Below are 23,037 nucleotides of genomic sequence, written 5' to 3' on the forward strand. Positions count from 1 at the left end.
AAGGAAAGGGACACATGAGTCACATTCCAAAACAGCTCACAAAAATCATTTTGTGCCTTTACTATATGTTTTTGTGGCCATTCTAAATGATGAGTAAGAAAATAACATAAATGATAAATGAGTGATAATTTGATAATGGGTGTGAGTAGATAGCTGAGGTATCTAGCTGGGATATAATTGAGTTATCTCCTGGCTGTAGTGATTTTACTTGCAATCTGTTATCATGCCATTTTCCATACAAAATAAACAGTAAAACAACAAATATTGGAAAATAAAACAAAAGTCTGTACTTTTCATGACATGTTAAAAAAATCAACCTTGCACAATGTTTTCAGATACTACAACATATTGAGAATAATGACATATTTATGATTTGATCTCCTGTGAGTTGACCAAAATAAAATCGTTGTTTTGTCCAAAATTTCTAGAACAATCCAGACTATCTAAAATCAACAGAAAAAAGCAACAACTTTGAAATTGGCAAACAGATTGAAAAAAGGTCAGTAAAACTGAAGTATTTTGCAATGACCAATGTGAGACTGCAATCAATTTCTTTGTTCATGGTACAAACAAAACAAAGGCAATTCGTCTCAATTGTTTTTGCCAGCATGGTATAATAATACCTCGATTGATATGCATGGCTTATTTCTGTACGATACAATAACAATACCACATGTACTATGCATTCTTTTGTACGTATACAGACTAAACCTTATATATTCTCATTTTACACTATGGGCTAACCATTATTTTTGAATATGGACAATGCACTAGTTTTGTGGACAGATCACATTACATATACATTTAGTAAACGTAACAATAGACCTAACAGATGCCATACTTTTATGTTCTCACGGATCAGAAAAATTCATTTCTAAAGATGACGCTGCTTGTAAGAAAAGCGTACAATAGATTTATGATGTATCGACTGGTATATACAGTATATGTTCAGCCATGTGTTTTATACACATTGTTGGTATATAGACCGTCAGATTGAATCTGGTGTTAAATATGCATGTAAAATTCAATTGTTCCTAAACATGACTTATTCAAACCCAATCATGTCTCATTTTCATCTAGCAGTGTGTCTCATATTTCCACATCTTTATAGTACATAATGTAAGCATCAATGCACATGATATCTATCTTTAGAAATCAACCAATTTGTAGCAAATTTCTTTCGGAGAAAGCTGTAAATATGGTTGTTTTCCCCTTGTAAACTTGAAAAATACCACAGCAGCTTTTGGGCAGTCTATCGAATTCCCACTTCTCTATAGTACATCAATGCACACGATTATACATCTTTTAGAAATCCACCGATTTGTAGCAAATTTCTTTCTGAAAATGCTGTAAATATGGTTGTTTTTTTCATGTAAACTTGAAAAATACCACAGCAGCTTTGTACTAATGGTTCCAAATGTGCACGTCTCTAATATTAACACCACATATTGACAACCAATTCATCACGTGCAGACAGACTGGACATTAAAGCGTGAAATTTTCCCTACCTTCGAACGGCCACTCCACTATATCCTCCAATGTATACACTCGTTTTTTTCCCACGGTCTCAACCTCGAACGGCCACTCTTCGATTTCTAGGTCTTGCATTCACGATATCACAACCCCATTTTCCCTATTCGCGTATGTTCTGAAATTCTGAAATAACGCTAGCTACGCCCCACCAAAAACGAAGCCGTCACTGCTTGCTATTAGTCACTTCACGTGACAACTACTTATACGCGTTGTGTAAACGGGATGTTGTGCAAGCTCCCGCGAGCATCTCGCTTTCAATGCCACGCAATTCTCCGTCTGAATTGCACCAGCGAACGCATTATACACACTAATGGGACGGTTCCGTGATATATCTGGTGCCGGGGTGCCCCAGGGGCTGCTGGGATACGTCTGTCCTAACATCGAGGTCGTAGGGCCACCTTAAATGTGTATCTTGTTTCCTGTCCCTTGTACGTAGGACAATATGGGGTAATGTTTATCTACATTTTGATCTGTGATTTCTCTGATAAGCTGCTCTAATGAATATAACTGTCTAGGCTGATAATATAACAATTTCTAAAAGCTAACAAAGTGACTATAGTATTGATTGAGCTTGTGCTTGTCACTGTTTTCATTGAATAGTGATCTTTCTGCTTTACAATTCGTTGCATTGTTTTTGTCAACAAATGTCATTGTTAATAATCCATTTAGGTATTGCAAAGTGCTTTTATCACCCATTGGCCATGTCCCTTGTGAATAATGATATTGAAAAATTGTATAATTATTTATGATGTAATGGATGTCTGGGTTACATCAGATTTGCTCCATTTGTCTAAACCCTAAACCTAAATCTAACATATAGGTATCAGAATGTACATGTAGGGTTGCAGGAACATAGGGGTGTCGGAACCAGGGCTGTCTCTAGGACCCATATATGTACCTCGGTCCCTGCCGGATGGAAATATTCTTGTCAGGACATACAAAAACTGTTTTTCATTTTGGCAACAGCAACTTTTTCTATGTCATTTACTGATGTATTGTGTCTGTCCTTGGTGCTGAATTGTTAGTCTAGTAACCCAAAATATGGCTTTTTCATAACTTTATATCTTAAATGCCGAGAAAAATTATTGGTATGGTTATGTTCCTCAAAAAACAGAATTAGTAGGTACTAAGATTCATTTTTTTCTCCAGATTTTGACTGAAGCATGCAAAAACTTCAAACAAATCTGAACTTCATGACATGAAACTAATAAAAATGTATTTTCGAAAGATTTAAAAGACAGAATTAACAACGAAAACTATCAACATGGGCTCCCACATGATGAGTGGGAAGGGAAAAATTCAAAACTGGAGACAGCCCTGATTGGAATATAGGATTGGCCCATATCATATATGCTAAGATGATGGGTTCACGATGCACACTGTGTAATCTGTACGCATGCCAGGACATACAATATTTACACATCACTAAGCCCCTCTCTCCTACATCCCCCATGAGTCCATCCCTGAGTACCATAGTTACCTACACAAACACAGCAGGTAAAAGCTTTTGCCATGATAACATGGTGTGCTTCTTTCTATTTCAAGTGCAACGCCCAGTTTGATAGCACTTACCCATAGAACATCTTAAAGTAAGGCTTTGAGGTAATGATGGGCATCATGTGAAGACCCAAATCTGGATGGTAAGTACATGTACCAGACCTCCATGTTGAAAGGTATCATTTTTGGTGTGTGTGTCTGTCTGTGTCTGTGTTTTTACAATCATATGCTACTTATATTCAAAATTACAATAGTTTTGGCCATGAACCATAGTCTGACCAACCACAAAATGAAGAATATATCTTACATATAACATATAACATTTGGACTCACATTCTTTACCAGCCTTAAGTCATGTTTATTCATACATCAACGTAAAGCGTCCTTTCTATAGGAAAGGCAACAATCATAAGGTTACAACATGCTGGACATGTTGAAAAGTTTTCCTATTATAAAATCCCACAGAACATGTGCATGCAATAATAATTATTTTCCCCACACATAAGGGACAAGGTTAAGGACTCTTAAGACCCAAGGGCAAACCACTTGCTCTATTGATTAAACAATGAAGGGAACATTACTGTCATTGTGTGTGTGAGTCTGTGAGTATCTTGTATGTGGCTGGAATCCAGATTCATTTTTGACTCAGAGTAAGTGTGCATCCCTAGTTATATCAATAGCAGTTACTCAAGCAACTGGATATAAGTTTTGACCATTTCCAAAACCATATCAGTGCAGTTTCCTGAATAATTTCTATTTGGCACATCTTAACACCTGAATGTCTAACTTGATGTGTCCCTAGTTATTGGAATACACTGTCACTGAGTTAGCAGAAAGTAAGTGAGTGGGAAGATGACAGCAAAAGTCATGACAGAAAGTAGAGTTCAGAAGTAGTAGAACTAGTTGTTAATCAGACATGACAGTCCAGGTCACGGTGTCAACATTTGGCGGAAAATTTACAAGCTAAGACTTATATGTTTTTATCAATCATCATCAAACAGGAAGTAAAAAATGTCAAGCAAAACGACTTCCCCTCAAAAAGAATTAGGAACCAATTTGAACCCAATACATTTCCATGAAATTTAGGGGCCTCCAGGTGAACGCAAACAGGAATTCCATTTCAGTCACCCGCCCGCTTTATTCCCTCTGACGTCAATGCAGAACGTAAACCGCTCATTTTGTATTCCTGTCGCACTCTGGGACTGAGATTAAGGAAAGCCAGACTGGCTCCTTGAGGTAATCAAACGGCAGTGTCTCCTGCAAAATTGAAGAGCTCTCAGGTTTTCACCATACGGATCACTGCATGAATACAGGTACAGGCAATGTTGGTTTAAAGGAGTACTGAGTTAGCTGCCAATATCACATTTTTGAAATCCTTTATGGTTCAGCTTGCCGTTGTCAATGTTTTTTATACTCATTTTTTTTTGTTACAACATTGTGATTCTGTACAAAAATGTATATGGAAATGATATTTTCAGTCTTTTCTTCACGTATTCTAAGATATGTCTTAACGTAATGTAATTTACATTACCTTGCTCTTTATTCATCTACTTGTACTTCATCAGGTCTCATCAACTGAATCTACAGGTAAAATATCAAGAAAATTCTTCCATCCCATTTTGACATAATGCTTTAATAGCCTAGTTCACCTTTATCCGTGGGGTAACTTATATCCATTGTTTTTAAAGACCGGGTATTAGGGCTATTCCACTCTTGGAAAGAGATCAAAACTGGAAATTTGCTGCAGTGCCCAGGGAAGCTGCCAGGGGGCTAAAAATCTAATTGTATTTTTGAGAGCTCAAGACCTATCAGCATTATCATCAGATATGACTTAAATCCAATCATACCTTTTGGAATTATGCTGCTTAACCACAATAACATTCTACCACTACAAATGCTACCAAAATCAAAACATACCTAGACTTGCAAAAGTAAAAATCCAAATCTATGCCAGTGTCCTGACCAAAGCCTGTCCAGAATGCATTCTGCTGTAGTACCAAGGAAAGCTGCTAGGGGGCTCCAAACCTACTGATCCTTTCTTGATAGGTCAAAACCTAACAATAGACTAGGTAAGAATTCAAACTTGACAAGGTAAGAATTCAAATCTAGTGTCCATGCTCACCTGTAAGGCAACTGACGTCTCGCAGTTCCTTCATCGAACCATCACGACTGGAGCTGCTCGGAGACGAATCGGCGAGCTGCCCAGGGGAGTAGTCGTACAGCTCATCGGTGGCCAGCTTGCCGACTGCACGGTGCAGCGCGGGAAAACCGCGTCACAGCCGGGGAGCGAGCAGAAGCCGTGGTTGCCGGTTGGCTGTCGTGTTCAACTTATCCGTCTAATGACTGCAGAGACAGAACAAAGGAAAGAAAGGTTGTTAACAAACAGCTTGGACTTGATGGCTGTTGTGTTCAACTTATCCGTCTAATAACTACAGAGACACAACAAAGAAAAATAATCAGCTTGTTAACAAATAGTTTGGACTATATCAGGCTGTCATGATATTACATATCTCATAACTCCATGAAATCTCCAAGAAATCTCTTGAATTCCTTACTTTTTTACCTTTGCCAGTATGGCTTTAAGGTTATGCTTTGGGATTGTTTCCTTAAATGTTCTCACCGATTCTGTCTAATTTGCAATATGCCACTTGCCGTCACAAGTCAACAGATGTGAATATAGCTGATATTTGAAGGGACCATTTTGGGACCTTTGACCTAACTTCCTGTCAGTGCCCTTGACATGCATAGGTCATGTGCATAGAAACCAACTACATGTACTCTACACTACATTCAAAATAATACAATAACACACAAGCAAACATTTAAAGAACAGACATACCAAAAAGAGGTAAAAAAATACATGGATGTTGAAGCAACATCACACAAACAGGTTGTTTTGGAACATGATCAAGGTTTGACTTCTTACCTGTCTAAACTTTTCTGTAAGGTTAGGGATCAGAGAAATAATTGAAAAGAGCATCGCAAAAAAGCTTCAAACTCATTTTCAATGCTGAATTTACACAACTTTTCTGAGTTTCAGAAAACTTCTTTCCTGGAGCTCTCTATACTTAATCTTGCGGACTGGAGATCTTCCAATGAGTACAAAAGGCAACTGTAAAATGGAGGGAACTACAGACACAGATGAAAAGCCACGCCAAAATGTACTGGAAGTCGGCAGGTTTAATTTACTGAGCTCTTGAAAACGTCACACTTTGTATACCCAGGTGTCATATATAACCTAATTATGTCATAAAAATTGATTGCAAATGAAAAGTCCAGGGACTGACCAATGAATTAGAAGCTCTCTGTTGGAGTGTATTTGAATAGTTAGGTTTTATCATAGCAAGATTTGCATAAGAAAAACATGTTATCAACGACTTTGACAGATATATACGTTGTCCAGTCCTCCAAACATTCGGAACAAACTTACATTGCACACGATGTGCAAGACGATTTGGTCTGCAGTTTCCATCACTATCAACAGAGGGCATTTCTACATTGTACTGCATATGCATGTAACGTTACAGTACCAGTAAATATAGTGCATGGAATTCTTTGACTTCAGCACAGGCATGATTCTTGTGGTAATGTACATGTATCAGGTAACTATAATTTCCAGTTACAATTCTATTGATAAATAGTTTGCATTATCATTTTGGTGGCCTTCGCAAGCATTTCTTAAAACTACTGCATGGAAACACACCCATACTTTCATGGACTTTCAATATAGCACACATTTATATCAAATTAAAAATATTGTACCTTTGTCAAATTTTCTAATAAATTCTATATAGAAAATACAAAAATGATAAAATATAAGTTTATAACTGCATTCATACCATTTAAAAAGGGAAATATGTACTATGTGCATGCCTACAAACACATACAAACACATAATCTAATCTTGTAACATTACCTTTTCTTATCAGTATCATGAACACAATGTAAACCATGGGTATACTTGTGCATGGACACACATGAAAGCTGAAATTCTAATATATAATATCATAAAGCTCATCAAAAATTCATCACAAGACAGGCTTACATAAATAGAGGAATATCTTACACAACCCCACTGCTTGTGCACGTGACCAGTCCACTCACACTTTAATCAATATTGTGATTTACATGTACAGGGATGTTCCTTGCAATTCATTTAATACCTTTGACTGCAGTATTGCATTAAGCTGCTAGATGGTGCTTTTGTTTCAGCACTAGTACTACTATTACACCATCCAGTGATATTGTTTTGTGAGATGTCAACTATTCAACTGGGAATCTGTCTTAAATGTTTAGGGATTAGCCATCCAGACAATTCCTAAACAAACGCACAATTAGCCTGTGTTTTATTTTTGTGTTTTACTTTAGTTTTACAAATCTTTGAGAAAATGGAAAATCATTAATTTTGTGACATGTTCATTTTTTTCCATAAACCTCTAAGATAAAATATCTAATGAATGCATGTAAAGTTTCTTCATGCACATTCCCTATTCATCAAAAGAACAACAATCATGTAAAGTGTACCTTTTATCCATATCACATTTTGTATGACCTTAATTGCCATTCACCACACATGCATAAGTGCATCATTACTGATACCCACACAAATAAATGTACCACTGTGCATCTTCAACACAGCAAAAAGAGCAAAATCCTTTCAATTGTGACAGAAATAATTCTTTCATATAGAGTACATTTTTTATACTTACATACAATCTATGAGTCTAAGCATTTCAATGCAAGCATTGCCAAATGTCCTTCCTTGGCCTACTCTGGATGGTGGATGGGGAGGGGGGCGCAACTATAACTGACCAGGAATTATCACAGACTCAGATACTGCAACTTTTCTAAAATGATAAAATAAACTGGACTAGACACATATACCATAAAGTAATAAACAACACACTCACCTACAATCGTCATAAAACTACCAGATGAAATTTTCGATAAAAACTACAAAATCCATCGTCAATTTTGCCACACATCTCTGCCATGTGTTCCATGCAACAATTAAAAAAAACTGCCGGCGTAAACTGGCACGAGTAAATACATTAACGCACAAGTCAAACAACGCGTAACTGCGTAAACGATCAGCCGGCGCCTATTTCACAATGTCAAAGTGATTACGCAATCTTACCGGTAGGCAAGGTTGAAGGTATAGCTGCTGTAGATAGCCACCATCCTTCATTTTACGGCATCATAACTATCAAAAACTGACAATTTGTCTAATGTGGTAAGATCCTAGATCTAGTTACAAGCCCTTGGTGTGAAACCATTCCATCCCTGAGCTAGTTTTGATGAGCATTCAGATGGGTGTTTAGTAAATAGGTCTGAGTGAGTGCTACGTGCCAACCTGCATGTGCACAAGTCCAAAGGGCATTTTTTTGTTATCTCTCATCAGTGAGGAAACAATTATAACTGTATAATATATGTGTATTTATCTGATAATTGAAATGGTTTACAACCTTGGAAGCTACTAAAATATCATGAAATTGATATTTTCTTTGGTAAATTTTATGAGTGCACTTTCTGTTCATCTGTTCATTTAGAATTTACCATAAAGAATTCTCAAACCAAAAGCTATTTTATTATAATAATTATGAGAATTTCAATGCAGTCAAACCTGTACAATGACAACATCTAGATCTACATGTATATAAGGACCACCTGGCCAATGTGACCACTTTTTTTTTTTTCCCACAAACACAAGTATCCTGTATATATTATAACATTCCACCTGTCCACATAAACCTGATTCTATTGGTCCCCTGAGTGCATGGTCTTCTTGGGCAGTTTTTACTATATAATTCTTTGAATTTTATTTCTCCATCATTCACTGAAGGTCATTGCGTGACCTTGGCTACTGAAATGTGTAACTCTGCAAATGGATTTCTGGCCAGTTTCAACAATCTGGTCATCATTTTCATCTTCACACAATCTTCTTCCTGCCTCAGTGATGGTATTGAACTTGAAGATGGCATCCCATGGGAAATATAACCGAATTTCAATATCTTAATCTTGTTAGATACGTGAGACGCATGTTAGAAGCTGTCCACACTTGTGCTAGAGACTGGATGTCTGGTTTACAACTTACTTTACTTTACTGATTGGCTATTTCCTAGAGCACCCTGCCCGAACTGCTCAGGGCACCCTGCCCTAACTAGGGTAGATGCTAGAAAAGCAAGTGCGGTACCACTCTCTCGTCATTCTGATGAAGACTTTTGAATAAAAGGTCAAAAACGGTAAATCGTTGTGTCTCAGCCACCATCCTTCTGATGCCTTATCGACTAACTTACTTTACAGTAATCACAGACACCATCATAAGGGTCTGCATACCGGTAACTTGTCTTTTTCCTGGAGGCTTTTAACATTTACCATTAACTGTAGCCGGTCTGCTTGAAATCAAGCATTGTAGGTAAATTACTCTTGAAGGGTATATAATTGTTTGCACTAATTCTACATGACATGACATCTGTTGTTCTGAATTCATTGTTAAGTTGTTAAGCATTATTGACATATTATTCTTATCGTGATTGCTCAAAGGTCACAATGTCTGGTTGTGACTTGTGTTCATAGAATGGTTTTGCCGAACCATGAATGGAGCAATCCAATGAACCTGTTCTCAAAGTCAATTTAATGTGAGTATCCCCCATACAGACCCTCATCATGTGTACGACAAAGATTTAACTTGTACTTGTAAAAGAAAAAAGGTGACTTAGTTTTGGTACTGCCAGTGTTTATATTTTTTCAAACTGCAGACAACAAGCAAGATAAAATTGACCTATAACATCTATTACCATAATACCGGTACATTTACGACGATTTCTCTAGCCATACTGATTTGACAAATTGTCAACGCATCATTTTCTCCAGTTACATGTTGCTGTTATAGGTTACCCTTGCCACTTCTTCTGTGTAACTTTTCTGCCACTCTTGTCCTGCTAAAAGCGTAATATTGTAATTGTAACACGCCGCGGAATTACACGGCGAACGGGCGCGTGGTTGGGAGGGGGTACAAAATACCGGTAGGAAGAAACACGGCACAATTAACTGCCACTATGTAACATCTATTATCATAATACCGGTACGTTTACGACGATTTCTCAAGCCATACTGATTTGACAAATTGTCAACGCATCATTTTCTCCAGTTACATGTTGCTGTTATAGGTTACCCTTGGCACTTCTTCTGTGTAACTTTTCTGCCACTCTTGTCCTGCTAAAAGCGTAATATTGTAATTGTAACAAGCCGCGGAATTACACGGCGAACGGGCGCGTGGTTGGGAGGGGGTAAAAATACCGGTAGGAAGAAACACGGCACAATTAACTGTCGCTATGTACATTTATACATCCTCTGATGTTCCTTCCTTTTCCGTCAGTAAATGCATAAAACATAAACCTGCATGAGCATACAAAATGTCATGAGAAAACGGACGAATACTGTCAAGAATTTTCATTTAACTTCTGTCCGTCACAACCGCTATGACGTAACACTTCACTGCTAGCGTAGATATAAAAATGGCGGGAAAATGGCTGCGTACGTTCAATTTTGCCCATTCAGTCGTAGATCCGGGCTATTATGCAACGGTTCTTCACACTTTTACATGAGTTGTAGGTCACCAACAGAAATTCAAGATTGTTGTTGAATCATGTTCGTCTTGTGCCGTGAGCATGTGTAATTATGATCTATAAATTTGGCAATAAATGTGACAGTGTGTTCGTCCCACGACGAGCTGCCTACCCCGAAAAAGATACTGAAAACTTTTGGCCTTGTTGTCTTCGAATGCATTGTTATCGATGCTTTGTAAATGATGTATTGGACACCTAGATGTCTGAAGTGTGCACAGCTCAGAAATAACTATTGTTGCATGTGTAGATCTCTTTAAGTTCCAGTATTTTTAATCTACCGGTATAAGTCTTACTACCGGTATTATGCCAATGCATGTTACATTTATACATCCTCTGATGTTCCTTCCTTTTCTGTCAGTAAATGCATAAAACATAAACCTGCATGAGCATACAAAATGTCATGAGAAAACGGACGTATACTGTCAAGAATTTTCATTTAACTTCTGTCCGTCACAACCGCTATGACGTAACACTTCACTGCTAGCGTAGATATAAAAATGGCGGGAAAATGGCTGCGTACGTTCAATTTTGCCCATTCAGTCGTAGATCCGGGCTATTATGCAACGGTTCTTCACACTTTTACATGAGTTGTAGGTCACCAACAGAAATTCAAGATTGTTGTTGAATCATGTTCGTCTTGTGCCGTGAGCATGTGTAATTATGATCTATAAATTTGGCAATGAATGTGACAGTGTGTTCGTCCCACGACAAGCTGCCTACCCCGAAATTTTAAAAAAAGTATACTGAAAACTTTTGGCCTTGTTGTCTTCGAATGCATTGCTATCGACGCTTTGTAAATGGTGTATTGGACACCTAGATGTCTGAAGTGTGCACAGCTCAGAAATAACTATTGTTGCATGTGTAGATCTCTTTAAGTTCCAGTATTTTTAATCTACTGGTATAAGTCTTACTACCGGTATTATGCCAATGCATGTTACATGTACTATAGCTACTTTCCAGTCTCTAGCTCGAAGTGTATTTTATCTCTTTGCGTTCTATTTTGCTTTCGTAGTAAATTGTTTGAGCGATTGTGTCCCACAGTAGGAAAACAGATTGCTGAATGAGTCTGTATTTTCAGTAGTAACAGGCCTGGTATCCTCTCAATCATTGTAAAACTTTTACTTTAGCTATAGCCAATATAGGGATCAGCTAATGTCAGCTGGTCACAGAGAACTGTCCAATGTAACATTTTACTGTAGATTTTCAGGAAAAAAAAATACAATTGACTCTGGCCATTTTAAATGTTGACAACATTCTAGCGATCAACAAATTCCGCTGAAGGTCGTTGACAGTCTTATGGCCAGGCTCTACAAACACAGCTTGTATGTTGTCTCTAACTTTAACCTTATGAAACAAGAAGAACATGTTGGCAATGAACCAAACGGATAGATTTTTCTGTCTCTTACAGCGAACATGTCCTAGCATTAAAATGGCACTGTAGAAGCCTCCTTAACCCTTGATGGGCCTTTAATGGAGGTACCGGTCCATCAGGGCCTTAGATGGTCTTAAGATGAGACGATAAGTGGAAAGCACCTGAAAGGTCAGAAAAGTGGGCTCAGTTACATGGCACATTTGTACCCGCCATATATACAGCAGGCTGAGTGGCTATATAGACTAAAATTATAGCGGACACAATTTTTAGGTCACGGGTTAGATTCCGATATTGTAGGCCTTGTGTCCTTGAATAATCCTCTAGACTTTATGTCCTTGGGAAAGTACTTAACATGACTTTCCTCACTCCACCAAGGTGTAAAAATGAGTACCAGTCTTTGTTTGAGGAGGTATACCAAAAACTTGTCCTACATAGTGGATAAATTGTCACTGCTCAGGACTACGGCCTCTGAAATAATAAGGGACTACCTTTATCTAGAATAGTGCTAAACAGACATATGATATCTGCATAGAAATACCTTCATACAGAGTTTCAGGGAATAGACACTAGAAGTAGTAAAAAAAAAAAACTAAAAAAAGACTAAATTTTGAAAATACTTGATGTTGTATACCTTTCTGAATGACACTAAAATATGACAGAGTATCTGAAATAATCTAAAAATATCTCTAAGTGCATCAAATACAGATCATTCTTCAGACTCACAACACTTTGGTTATTATGGTTCATTTGCGGTCAAATGTTGGCTTTGGAGCCCAAAACGTCTGGATCACATGACACCAGGTCAGGGCAGAAATGTTGTTGAGGCAATGTGAAGCAACCGAGCACCACATGACTGTGACATTTTGGGCAACTCAACTGCTACTTAACCCTACTTCAAACATAACAAGTCCATGTTCAAATTCAACACGCTCCTGAGAGTACAAATGTATATTCTGCGAGTGTTTCATCTGAAAGTGATCTCAGGTCTTCCCCCATAAAGTTGTGATTGATTTGAATAACAGGTTCAACTTGTACACTGTAAAATAATAAATTCTATGAACTGTTGTACCTTAAACTTGCTACATTGTCAGCAAAGTTGTATAATCCAATCAACTGACATTACTGGTGACATTACAGGGCACTTGGGGATGGCTAAATGTAGTGCAAATCAGTTTCTTTTACTAAGTAAGTGTTGAGGAGGTTACATGTACGTGTGTATTTTGAGTTACGTTATTTACAAGAGTTAGCTTGCTTGTTGTTGGTATCAATTTTTAGGACTATCTTGTATAAGGGCATGTATAGAGAAGATGTGAAATTATCACTTGAAAATCTAGTACCGTACGGTAACATTTTTTTTGCAGTTTACCTCTTTCTAGTTCCTTCCTGTTTGATTTACCTAGTACAATGACTGTGATTTGTTATTTCCATATAATCACTTAATATTCAATTCTGTTACGAGCGACAATACCCTGCCATGAGTGAGTGAGAGTTACAATATATTGTTATAATGACTTTAAGAGATGCATCTAAAAATAACAGTTATTAGATCAGTTGCAATTATCAAAGTCTGCAGAACCTCCTATATTACAATGATATTTTTCACGCCTAACATTTACATGTACAAAAAGTCATTTTACAAAAGTAATTTTAACTTGTTGCCACAGAACATTGGCAAAGTTCTTTGTTATTAAAGTGCAGTTGGTACAATAATATTATCATACACACAGACAACTTAATCAAATCCATAGAAACACAAGTACCACAACATAAACAGTTACCTCAAACCAAAATTAGTCACCGGTTTCCATTTCCAGCCATTGTCGATGCCAAGAAAGAAAGTTGTAAATCCAGACTCGCGAAAACGTATATCCAAACGTGACGATATCTAGAGTATCAATCCTACAAGGAAAGATACTCTTCAAAATGTCGGAACGCTTCGACAATTCCAAAACACTGCTATGGATAGGTGTAGGCTTTGGAACAAAAGCTTGCACACTACTATTGACGAAAGAAACACTTGACTGTTGACAGAGACGAAACAATCTTGAAACCTGAATTGACAAGTGACTGTCCTTCTAATACTACGTGAGGTATTCACCGAGCAGTATCAGATGTATTTACGTGTTTTAAATCATATCATTTGTCACCGGCATAAACTAAAAATAAACACAAGACCTGTTTATGAGACCAAGGCTACTAAAGGGGATTTGTAAATGTTGAAAACCAGCTGGAAACTTTACGACAAAATCTAAATTGTTAAGTTTTAAAAATGTATTTTCAACAGGTTTAATCAAAAAACGCTTTACCTAAACCTACGGTAAAGGTTCAATAATTTTCTCTCAAACTTTTCTTTGTATTGTGGGACGCGTAACCCCTTACACACCCTCAAGTCAATGGTAGTAACCGTATCCCCACTATCTTGTCTCTGTAGTAACAGCTTTGGTGTCATTGTTATTTTCTTAATTCTTAAATCCAACTTAGAATTCTTTCCTTTCTCTTTTGATAAACCAGATAATTCCCTTTCCCAGCAAAAATTCTAAAATGCTATGACCAAATAGACAAACTGAAAGTAAAATGCACCATCTAATTATAATGCAAATTGGGAATAGAACCCAGGTCCTCTGGTATGACAGCAGATGACAATTTGTGACATTTTGATGAATGATGACAAGATCAGAGGACAGCTGTCCATCCTACGTAAATGTGCCTAGTCGAAGGTTTTGGTTTCTAGCGGATGTGATGTGGTTTGGAAGAGCAAGCTTTACAGACGTCACTGATGCAAAGACGAGCAAGTGTTACGGACGCGAAATGACATTTTCTTGTCACGAACGTGGACAAATACGCAGACACAACATATAGGACGACCATATTTAGGGAGGACATTTGGAAGGACACAGTAATGTCAAAATGTTCAAGATAAGTTTTCGAATTCTGTCGTCTTCTTGCCTCTTTATCAATTATGCTGGCTGCTTCACTAATTAGGGCATGATTATGGCTATAATTTCAAAAGTTAAATCACAGGAGGTCGTTACTGGATTACCTAAATGACGCCTACGATTACATGGAATATGCACTGAAAGGAGGTTTTCTATGAAAGCACAGCCCTGGATAATATGGAGACAAAGAGTTAGATCTTATCTCCTTCTTTTGTCATCTTCGACTGAGGTGAAGCATGTTGCTTTTAGTAGTAGTGAGCAGTGCAGTGCACTTTTGCTACGACTAACGTTTTCAGCAAGGCACCTATCTCCTCTCAGTCGGTGTGCTGGGTTCTTTTACATGCTGCCGTCTTTATGTCACTATCCTAAGTGACAAATGTAATCCCTTACAACATGTCTGAGCTGAGACTAAACCTGGGATTTAACATCTGCTGACAGTCTCAATTGGAATTCGATCTATCATATGACAAAGCAGCATGGAATCGGTTACTGCCTAAATGTGTACATCACAGAGATCTAAGAAACTGATAAAAATGCATCTTAAACTTTAGGTTAAAGTGGAGGCAGTATGCCTTAACACAAGAAAGAACTACAGACAGATCTGAAGACTATAGTATGCAGTGAGCACTGGGCAAGGACTTAGCCAAAACATGCAGCAAAAATACAAGTCATTCAGTTCGTTATTCATAGAAGATATATACCGTGTCACACAATGTCCTTGCCCCATATACACTAACATATGTAGCATAAATCTATAGCACAAATGTGACAGAGTTTACCGTACTGATTCACAAATTGATAGAATGCAAATACATTGGTCATCACACTTTCCTCACTTTCTTTGAATTAAACTGATAAATACCTGGTCCACTTAGTGGCAGTTATTTAGTGGAAATTTGAACATATTTCTTGAACCGTTCTGTTATGAACCCATCTTTATGACTTTCATGTAGGAAAATGTTTTATTCATTTGAAAGGGACAGGCCTACATGTAGGTCCTGAAATGTGCATACATGAAAATTATGACAAGGGACAAGGGCACTGACTGACAGAGGTCATAAAAATGGCCGGCATAGTATTGGTTACCAGTAGTGACAAACCCACTTATGAAATTAAGAGATAATATTTAAGATTATATTTGGAAGAGAATCTGGATTCAAATCATCTATGGATCTTCTTATTTCCAGATAGGATTTAAACGGAAATCCCCAAAGCTGCTTCCTTTAAACTGTAGATAAGAACCTTAACCCACATTCTAAATACCATCACAATATAATATCCATAGCACCTGCATAGTATGCAAAAAATCACACACACACACACACACACAGACACACACAAACACACACACACACGCAGACACACAGAAACACACACAGACTAATACATATACACATAAACCCACACACAAACACACATAGACACACACACACATACACACAAACCCACAGACACACACACAGACACACACCATTTTTATTCTGTGACTGTAACGTTATCATTTCACTATACAGAGCCGGACTTTTGACTCCAGGATAAATAGTGCATGTGTGGCTAAGGAATTTGATCTTTACCACCTAAGGGAAAAAATAGTTTATGGTTAAACAAAGCTATCATATTACATTACCATCAAAGTCATAAAGGGAAAGGGCAGCACTGGGGCAAATCTATAAAAATGTAGCCACAGGCCAAAACAATCTGTCAATTCGGTTCATGTGCTACTAAACTAGTCATTAACACCAAAGGTCATGCTTTTAACAAAAAGCATTTGTTTTATGGTATGTGCATCTGTGTCTGAAGATTCTGGCCATCAACTTAAATAAGAAGCAACATTGATGGATTGTGATGATATTTCATACATACATAGTTTACATGTATTACATAGCCTTTATTTTGACTAGATGGCCCTGTCGGCCAAAGCCACTCTTCCCAAATGTCCAGTGTGAGGGGGCCAAGCTAAGGGAACATAGAATTTATGTAACATTTAATGTTACATTATGTGGGTAGGTCTTGAGAAGATGACGGTCAAGGTCGACTATGGGCCTCCTGGCAGTTTTTCTTGGTACTGCATCATTGTCCTGGACATGCTATGGTCTTATTAAAAACAATGCAGATAAGTATACTGTATAGCCTAATTTCTAAAATATACTTTCCGTGTATAACAAAGTATCCCTTCAGCATGATATATATACAACACCAAATTCTGTACTAGTTATAGGATCACAGGATTACTGGTTACAGCAGCTAGATAGTTAAAATTTTAACTTCAATTCTACATTGATTACCGGTAGTTGACTATGACTTCAACTTGAGTTTGTTTTGAACATCAAAAATGCATTAGTTTGTTTCCAAACAGCCCAGTGCCTGTGAGGCTATGGTATGTGCTGGTATGTCAGCAGTACTATGGCACATACTTGGGATGTAAGACTGGGGGCAGAATGGGGATGGGGGTCGGGGGTAGGGGGGGGGGGGTTATCTCCTGTCACTGTAAGTGTAATAGTTACTCTCCTGAAAAGCTCAATAAATACTACTTCTTGTTCTTGTTTTGGTTTAATCTTCAGATATATATTTAGCAACACCTCTTACTTAATTGGGATGAAATGCCTACAAGGTCTGACACCATATGATGTACTGTGATGATCCATACCACTGAGTTAGGTTTGATCCTGACTTACAAGAGAAAGGACACATACTCTTTTCGAATAGTTTAGCGCAAGCAAGGAGCTTCATATGAATCCTCCTTGGCACAAGCCTCCATTTGATGTCCTATCTATTAAGGGACATCCCTAACTGAAGCTAGGTACTCATTTACTAGTACACCTGAGTGAAGTCAGGAAATTTCCCAATGGCATAACATCAGGGCATATAAGGAGGTTGAACCCAGGATTTCTTGATTCTGGGTCAAATACTCAAACCATTACACCAAACAATGCCGCAACATGCATTGAGCATCTGATAATCAAATAGCATAGAATATTTCTCATGAGTCATGTGCAGTTTTCTGTATTTTCAATAGAATATAGTCCATATAACAGTTGTTTATCAGGCTACATTTTTGTATGTGAGATAAGCACATATTTTGATACAACAAGACAAACTCAATGACTTAGGGACTACATGTTTATTGATCAAGCAACTGAGAATGCAAAATCAATATTATAATTATTTTCAGTTGGCTTGCTACAAGAATTTCTATTATACAAACAATTGCTGTAATTCCAATCTACTTTGTAGAATGTGACGTGCACATTTCATTCCCATGGGACATTTGTTGCATAAGTGAGGCCAAATACTGTATTTTCTCCAATTAAAGCTACTTACACTTAATATCTGAGCTAAATTTTCTACAATTCATTTGTAGAAGAGCCATACATGATACAAGTGTTGACCACTCAGGACAAATTGTCTGGATCCAAAAACTATGCAATAATTGAATGTGTGCAGTAATTTGAGGTGACACAGTAAATAATACAATTACAGAAAGCACTGATTACACTGTCCTTCTCCATCCATGCAGCATAATTATACCTTAATTTACCAGTAACCTACTACTAATAAGCTACAATGAGTACACCCTATGTTGCTGTGTCATGCAGACCCCTTTATTTAGAAAGAACAGGTTATGCAGATTAAGCAAATCCCCTTAGGCAATTTACTTAAAGTTTTCCTCGCTTTTGTCTGCTTTGTTAGAATGGAAACCTGACTATCTCAACAATGTCTACAGCTACAGTCAAACCTGTAACAGTGCTCACCATGTTTACATAAGGACCATCTGGCTAAATTTGACTTTTTTTTTGGTCCCTGATTTTATTGATTGAAACAAGCATTAAGTATTCTCTCTATAGTGACCACCTGTCTATATACATATAAAATGTTATCTGTCCCCTGGGCAGTTTTGACTAAAAAATGATAAATAACATGATAGATAATATATCTATACACACACTGACTGTACAATGATATTTTGCTGTATTCTGAATTTCTATCCAAGTTATGTTAAGGACATAATATTTTTAAAATTTGACCTTCAGAATTGGACAAATAAGATCGGAATCATGCAAACCGTATGGCTGTTAGTTATTGCTTGAGCCCAAAGAGCCTTTAATAGTATTTGACAATATACATGTGTATATACATGTATTTATGCATGCATCGCTTCACACCAAACATAAAGGACTACATAACTAAAGTTATGATGTCATATGACGTAGTCGTATGACATCATAATTCCTTTTATGTTGTCCATTATGTTTGGTGTTATGAAGTCTATATAAAATATGAATAATTTACACACTTCTGGCAGATGGTGACTATGTATACATTTTCACACCTGGGTAATTTTTATGTGTTGGAAAAAGAAAACACATAAAAAAAGAAAACAATGTAGGATGAATATGAGTAATATTCAGGTAAAACATGTAGAGCAGAAAATAAACAGTTTGTATATCCTACATACATTTATAAAGTAGACTTCCTAGCCCTTTTTTTATCACAAAGGAAAAAAAAATGTTCAAAAATCCCTAAGCTTCAGGACACATTACATTAGGAAAGAGTTGCTTGAATTTTCATGATTTATAATATTACAAAATGTTAAATAAAAGTGTAACAATTCAGGTGGTCCTTAGCTTTAGATCCAGCCTACAGAAAACCGATGCTTTCTTACAATAAACGAACAAAATAAACGACCTTAAACGTACCATTGATTCTAATGTAAACAAACAGTACAATAGCAGTAAGCGGTGAACAATGTCATGTTTAGCTACGCGGATACACAAGCGTATAGGCAACCGATGAAAGCTTACCTAAGACCATATAAAACAATATTCCTGTTGCTGGCCTGTATGAAAAAGAAAATTATCCTGGTATTCCTACATGTGGGTGGTAAAGATAAGAAGTTGTTAGGGAATGACATATACTTATTTGTTTTTTTTTGGGGGGGGGCGGGGATGGGCAGCACCCTTTGTACATGTTTTCTAATCTCAAGTCCCGGCTAGGCCAAGGTCATTGATAGCCCAGTACAATCCTCCGTAGTGACCGCTGGCTCAATACTTTGCTAACAACTAAGTATTGAGTCAACGGTCACTACGATGGATGGTACTCAAGCTAGGTCATTGACACAGCTAATGCTTGACTTTCGTTAGGCCCCTAATACCTACATTTTTATGTGTTAAGTGTAATATGAAGCAGCAACTCTGATTCAAACATGACTTCTAGACAAAAAGGATTCTCAAGAAAGGCTTTCAAAATTTAAATACAGTTGAAACTTCACCACTCAGGGGACAGATAAAATTTGGTCTATGTGGACAGGGGAAAACTATAGACAGGATTCTTAATGCTTGTGTCAATAGGAAAAATTATGTAATGAATCACCAAAATGAGGTCATATTGGCCAGGGTGTCCGTATATACAGGTAAAACACTTGTACAGCTTTGAGACTTTGTATCTTCTGTTGCTAACTCATACTGGCAGAATGATTGTATTCTGTTGCAGTACTGACAGTTCTGACGTCAATAGGCATTACTGTGGTTATGTCCAAAATGTATAACAGGAGATAGCATGTAGCACAAGACTTGCACGGCTGAGAGACAAGCCAGAAATGATTCTATACTAGTATAATTTATCACTTTTGCACCTCAACTTTGTGGAAGGGATTGTATTCCTAATCTTGGATGATGATGTAACACTGGAAGCCAAGTATATGAGGGAGCTGCAGTTGTCAAACCTCTGCACATAAAGTTATAAAGAACCAAACACATTTATCCAGAAGACAAGGGGCGACCTAGTGTGTTTGGCTGAAAATTCATAAACATACAGTACTGAGGCTGTAATGCACTACCACTAGCTACTTGAAAAAGCATCATACATGTACTTCACCTCAATTGAAAATCACTGCCTTACCTAGTATTTACAGCTACTGGCTGAGGAGTTTGCAATATGCCTATGTGTAGCTTGCTAAATCGTGTTATTTACCAATGCTGGAAATGTAAAAAGCAGTTAGTATCCAGTATTTGATTATAGTGAAAAATTGATGCTGGGCTCCCTGACACACGGGTAGGGCAGCAGTCGGAAAAATTACGCAAATATGTTGAAAATCATTTGTAAATGTCACTCTGAATGGAGATTTTTGAATTCAATATATTTGCAGTTTTGCTGCCAAAATTCAACAACACATATCTTCAACAGCTGCACAACTATATATGCTGCTCCCATAGACATGCACATGACTCAGACTGTCAGACACATTAACCTATTGATATAATCTCAGTTCTACATAGCACAGCTTTAAAAGCTCTGCGCAGCCATCTCTGATGTTCTGTCTCCCATCCTTATCTGATTAATATCAGCTTCTAATGGGATACAAGAGCTTAGCTGAATCCAGTAATAGGATGAGAGCTTGCAAGTAGATTGAGGAATGTACATGTACATGGATGGCACTTGCAGACATAGGAAAATCCTTGACATTTGTTGCAGAGCCCACAATTTTTTCGTTTACGTACAGTTGTCTGATGGCTACCTACATGCATTTCTGATAGCTTCCAGAGATCTGATTGCTGGCCTATCAGAAGGCTGTGTGCGGAGGAAAAATGTCTGATGGGGTTTGCAATGGATGCTGAAGAATCCTCTTGAGAGACTCATCCTATAAGTTTTATAAACCATGTGTTTATCTGCTCTGGGAAGGTTTGAAAATGCATTGTATGTTACCCTTACATACCATAGTACCTCTTAAGATTTCCTTAATACACTTTGCAAGTTCATAACTTATGTAACCAAGGAACCAATAATCAATCAATCAATCAATTCACCAATCAAGAGTTTAAGATTTAAGTGCTACCTTTAAACCTGTGAAATCTAATCATTAACATATCTCTGAAATTAATGATTAACATTGCTACAAGACTAATGATTTGTCTCCGCAAGAGACCATGTTTGTTCCTAAACACTTTCTCTTAACAATGATTGTTAAAGGTAAATGTTTTCCCTTGCAAATAATGTCAAATATAGATAAACTACATTTTGTACTATGCAGTAAAACTAAAAGTTCAGATTTTATGCTACTAATCTCTTTTGTTATAAACAGTCTAGCAGCCAAAAAATGCATTTTTTGCACAGTAGTTTGCTTGAACTCGTAAATCAACACTTTCTGTAAACAACAATTGTTTATTGTTTTCACTGGCACAATGAATTGGATTGGAATGCAAACAAATTACAAGTTAGAGTGAAAGTTAAATATTTTGTTACTCTTCTCTGATGCAGAAAAAATCATGTTGGAAAAAATAACTACAATGTAGTGACATTGGAAAAAAGACTTTGTATATGTAATTGTCATATCAGTACCATCAAGCAAAATGCCCATTTCCTTTTTTGGCTGACAGCCAGAGTTCAAATCCCAACAACCATATTTATGAAAGATTTATGTGTGAACTGATACTGAACCACGTATGGCATGGCTGTTGGTATACACGTTTGGGCTAAACATGCAGGGAGAGAAACTGCCCAGTTTTGTCATAAGCAATTGATTTCTCGATTAATTTTAAGGGCGACAGTTGGTCTATGATTTATGATGACGACACTTGTGGTCGGATAGCATGGTTTATATCAATTTCATAAACAACAACAATCATATGGGTGCGGTGGTTACCATTTCTAGGCTTATTTGGGCTAGTCTAGACAGGATCTAGGGTTATTTTGCCTGTTTCCGATTCAGGAAGCGAAAGACCTGCCCATACCGCCCTTTTCCGACAAAGGCAACAACCACACACTAGCGGTCACACGTACCCGAAACGCACATAGCGGTCACCTTTTCTTCACATTTTCTTGAATTTCTCTACAAAGACAACGCCGATCACCTTAAAACTTGGTATACTTATGCACCTAGATATCATTTTACCATAACCGGTTTACTCACTTGTTTCTAGGCTTGGTTTCCGAAGTTTTCGTCAAGTTTTGGAGGAAAAAATGCCGACTTCCGTCCGCGGGACGGCCACCATGTTCAGCTGCTCGGTCAGGTGACCTCATCTGACATCATTTGGGCTAGCGCCAAAAGAAGGGGGTTCTTATATTTATAACAAAA

General features: G+C 37.3%; 1 protein-coding gene across 19 annotated transcripts in view; it reads right to left on the reverse strand.

Moving 5' to 3' along the window:
* Positions 1–23,002, reverse strand: part of LOC118405561 (trafficking kinesin-binding protein 1-like) — a 64,899-nt gene extending 41,897 nt beyond the window's left edge. For 4 of the 19 annotated variants that reach the window (XM_035805081.1, XM_035805080.1, XM_035805076.1 and 1 more), the window contains exon 1: positions 1,509–1,816. In XM_035805081.1, the coding sequence (XP_035660974.1) occupies positions 1,509–1,608 (100 nt within the window). In that variant the 5' untranslated portion in view covers positions 1,609–1,816. Of the gene's footprint in view, positions 1–1,508; positions 1,824–5,152; positions 5,374–13,808; positions 13,975–22,872 lie in introns of those variants that run through there. The other 15 variants (XM_035805097.1, XM_035805094.1, XM_035805095.1 and 12 more) reach the window with 11 other exon arrangements.
* Between the last annotated feature and the right edge of the window lie 35 nt (positions 23,003–23,037).

The sequence above is a fragment of the Branchiostoma floridae genome, chromosome 18 (assembly GCF_000003815.2).
Source record: "Branchiostoma floridae strain S238N-H82 chromosome 18, Bfl_VNyyK, whole genome shotgun sequence".
NCBI classification, from domain to species: Eukaryota; Metazoa; Chordata; class Leptocardii; order Amphioxiformes; family Branchiostomatidae; genus Branchiostoma; species Branchiostoma floridae.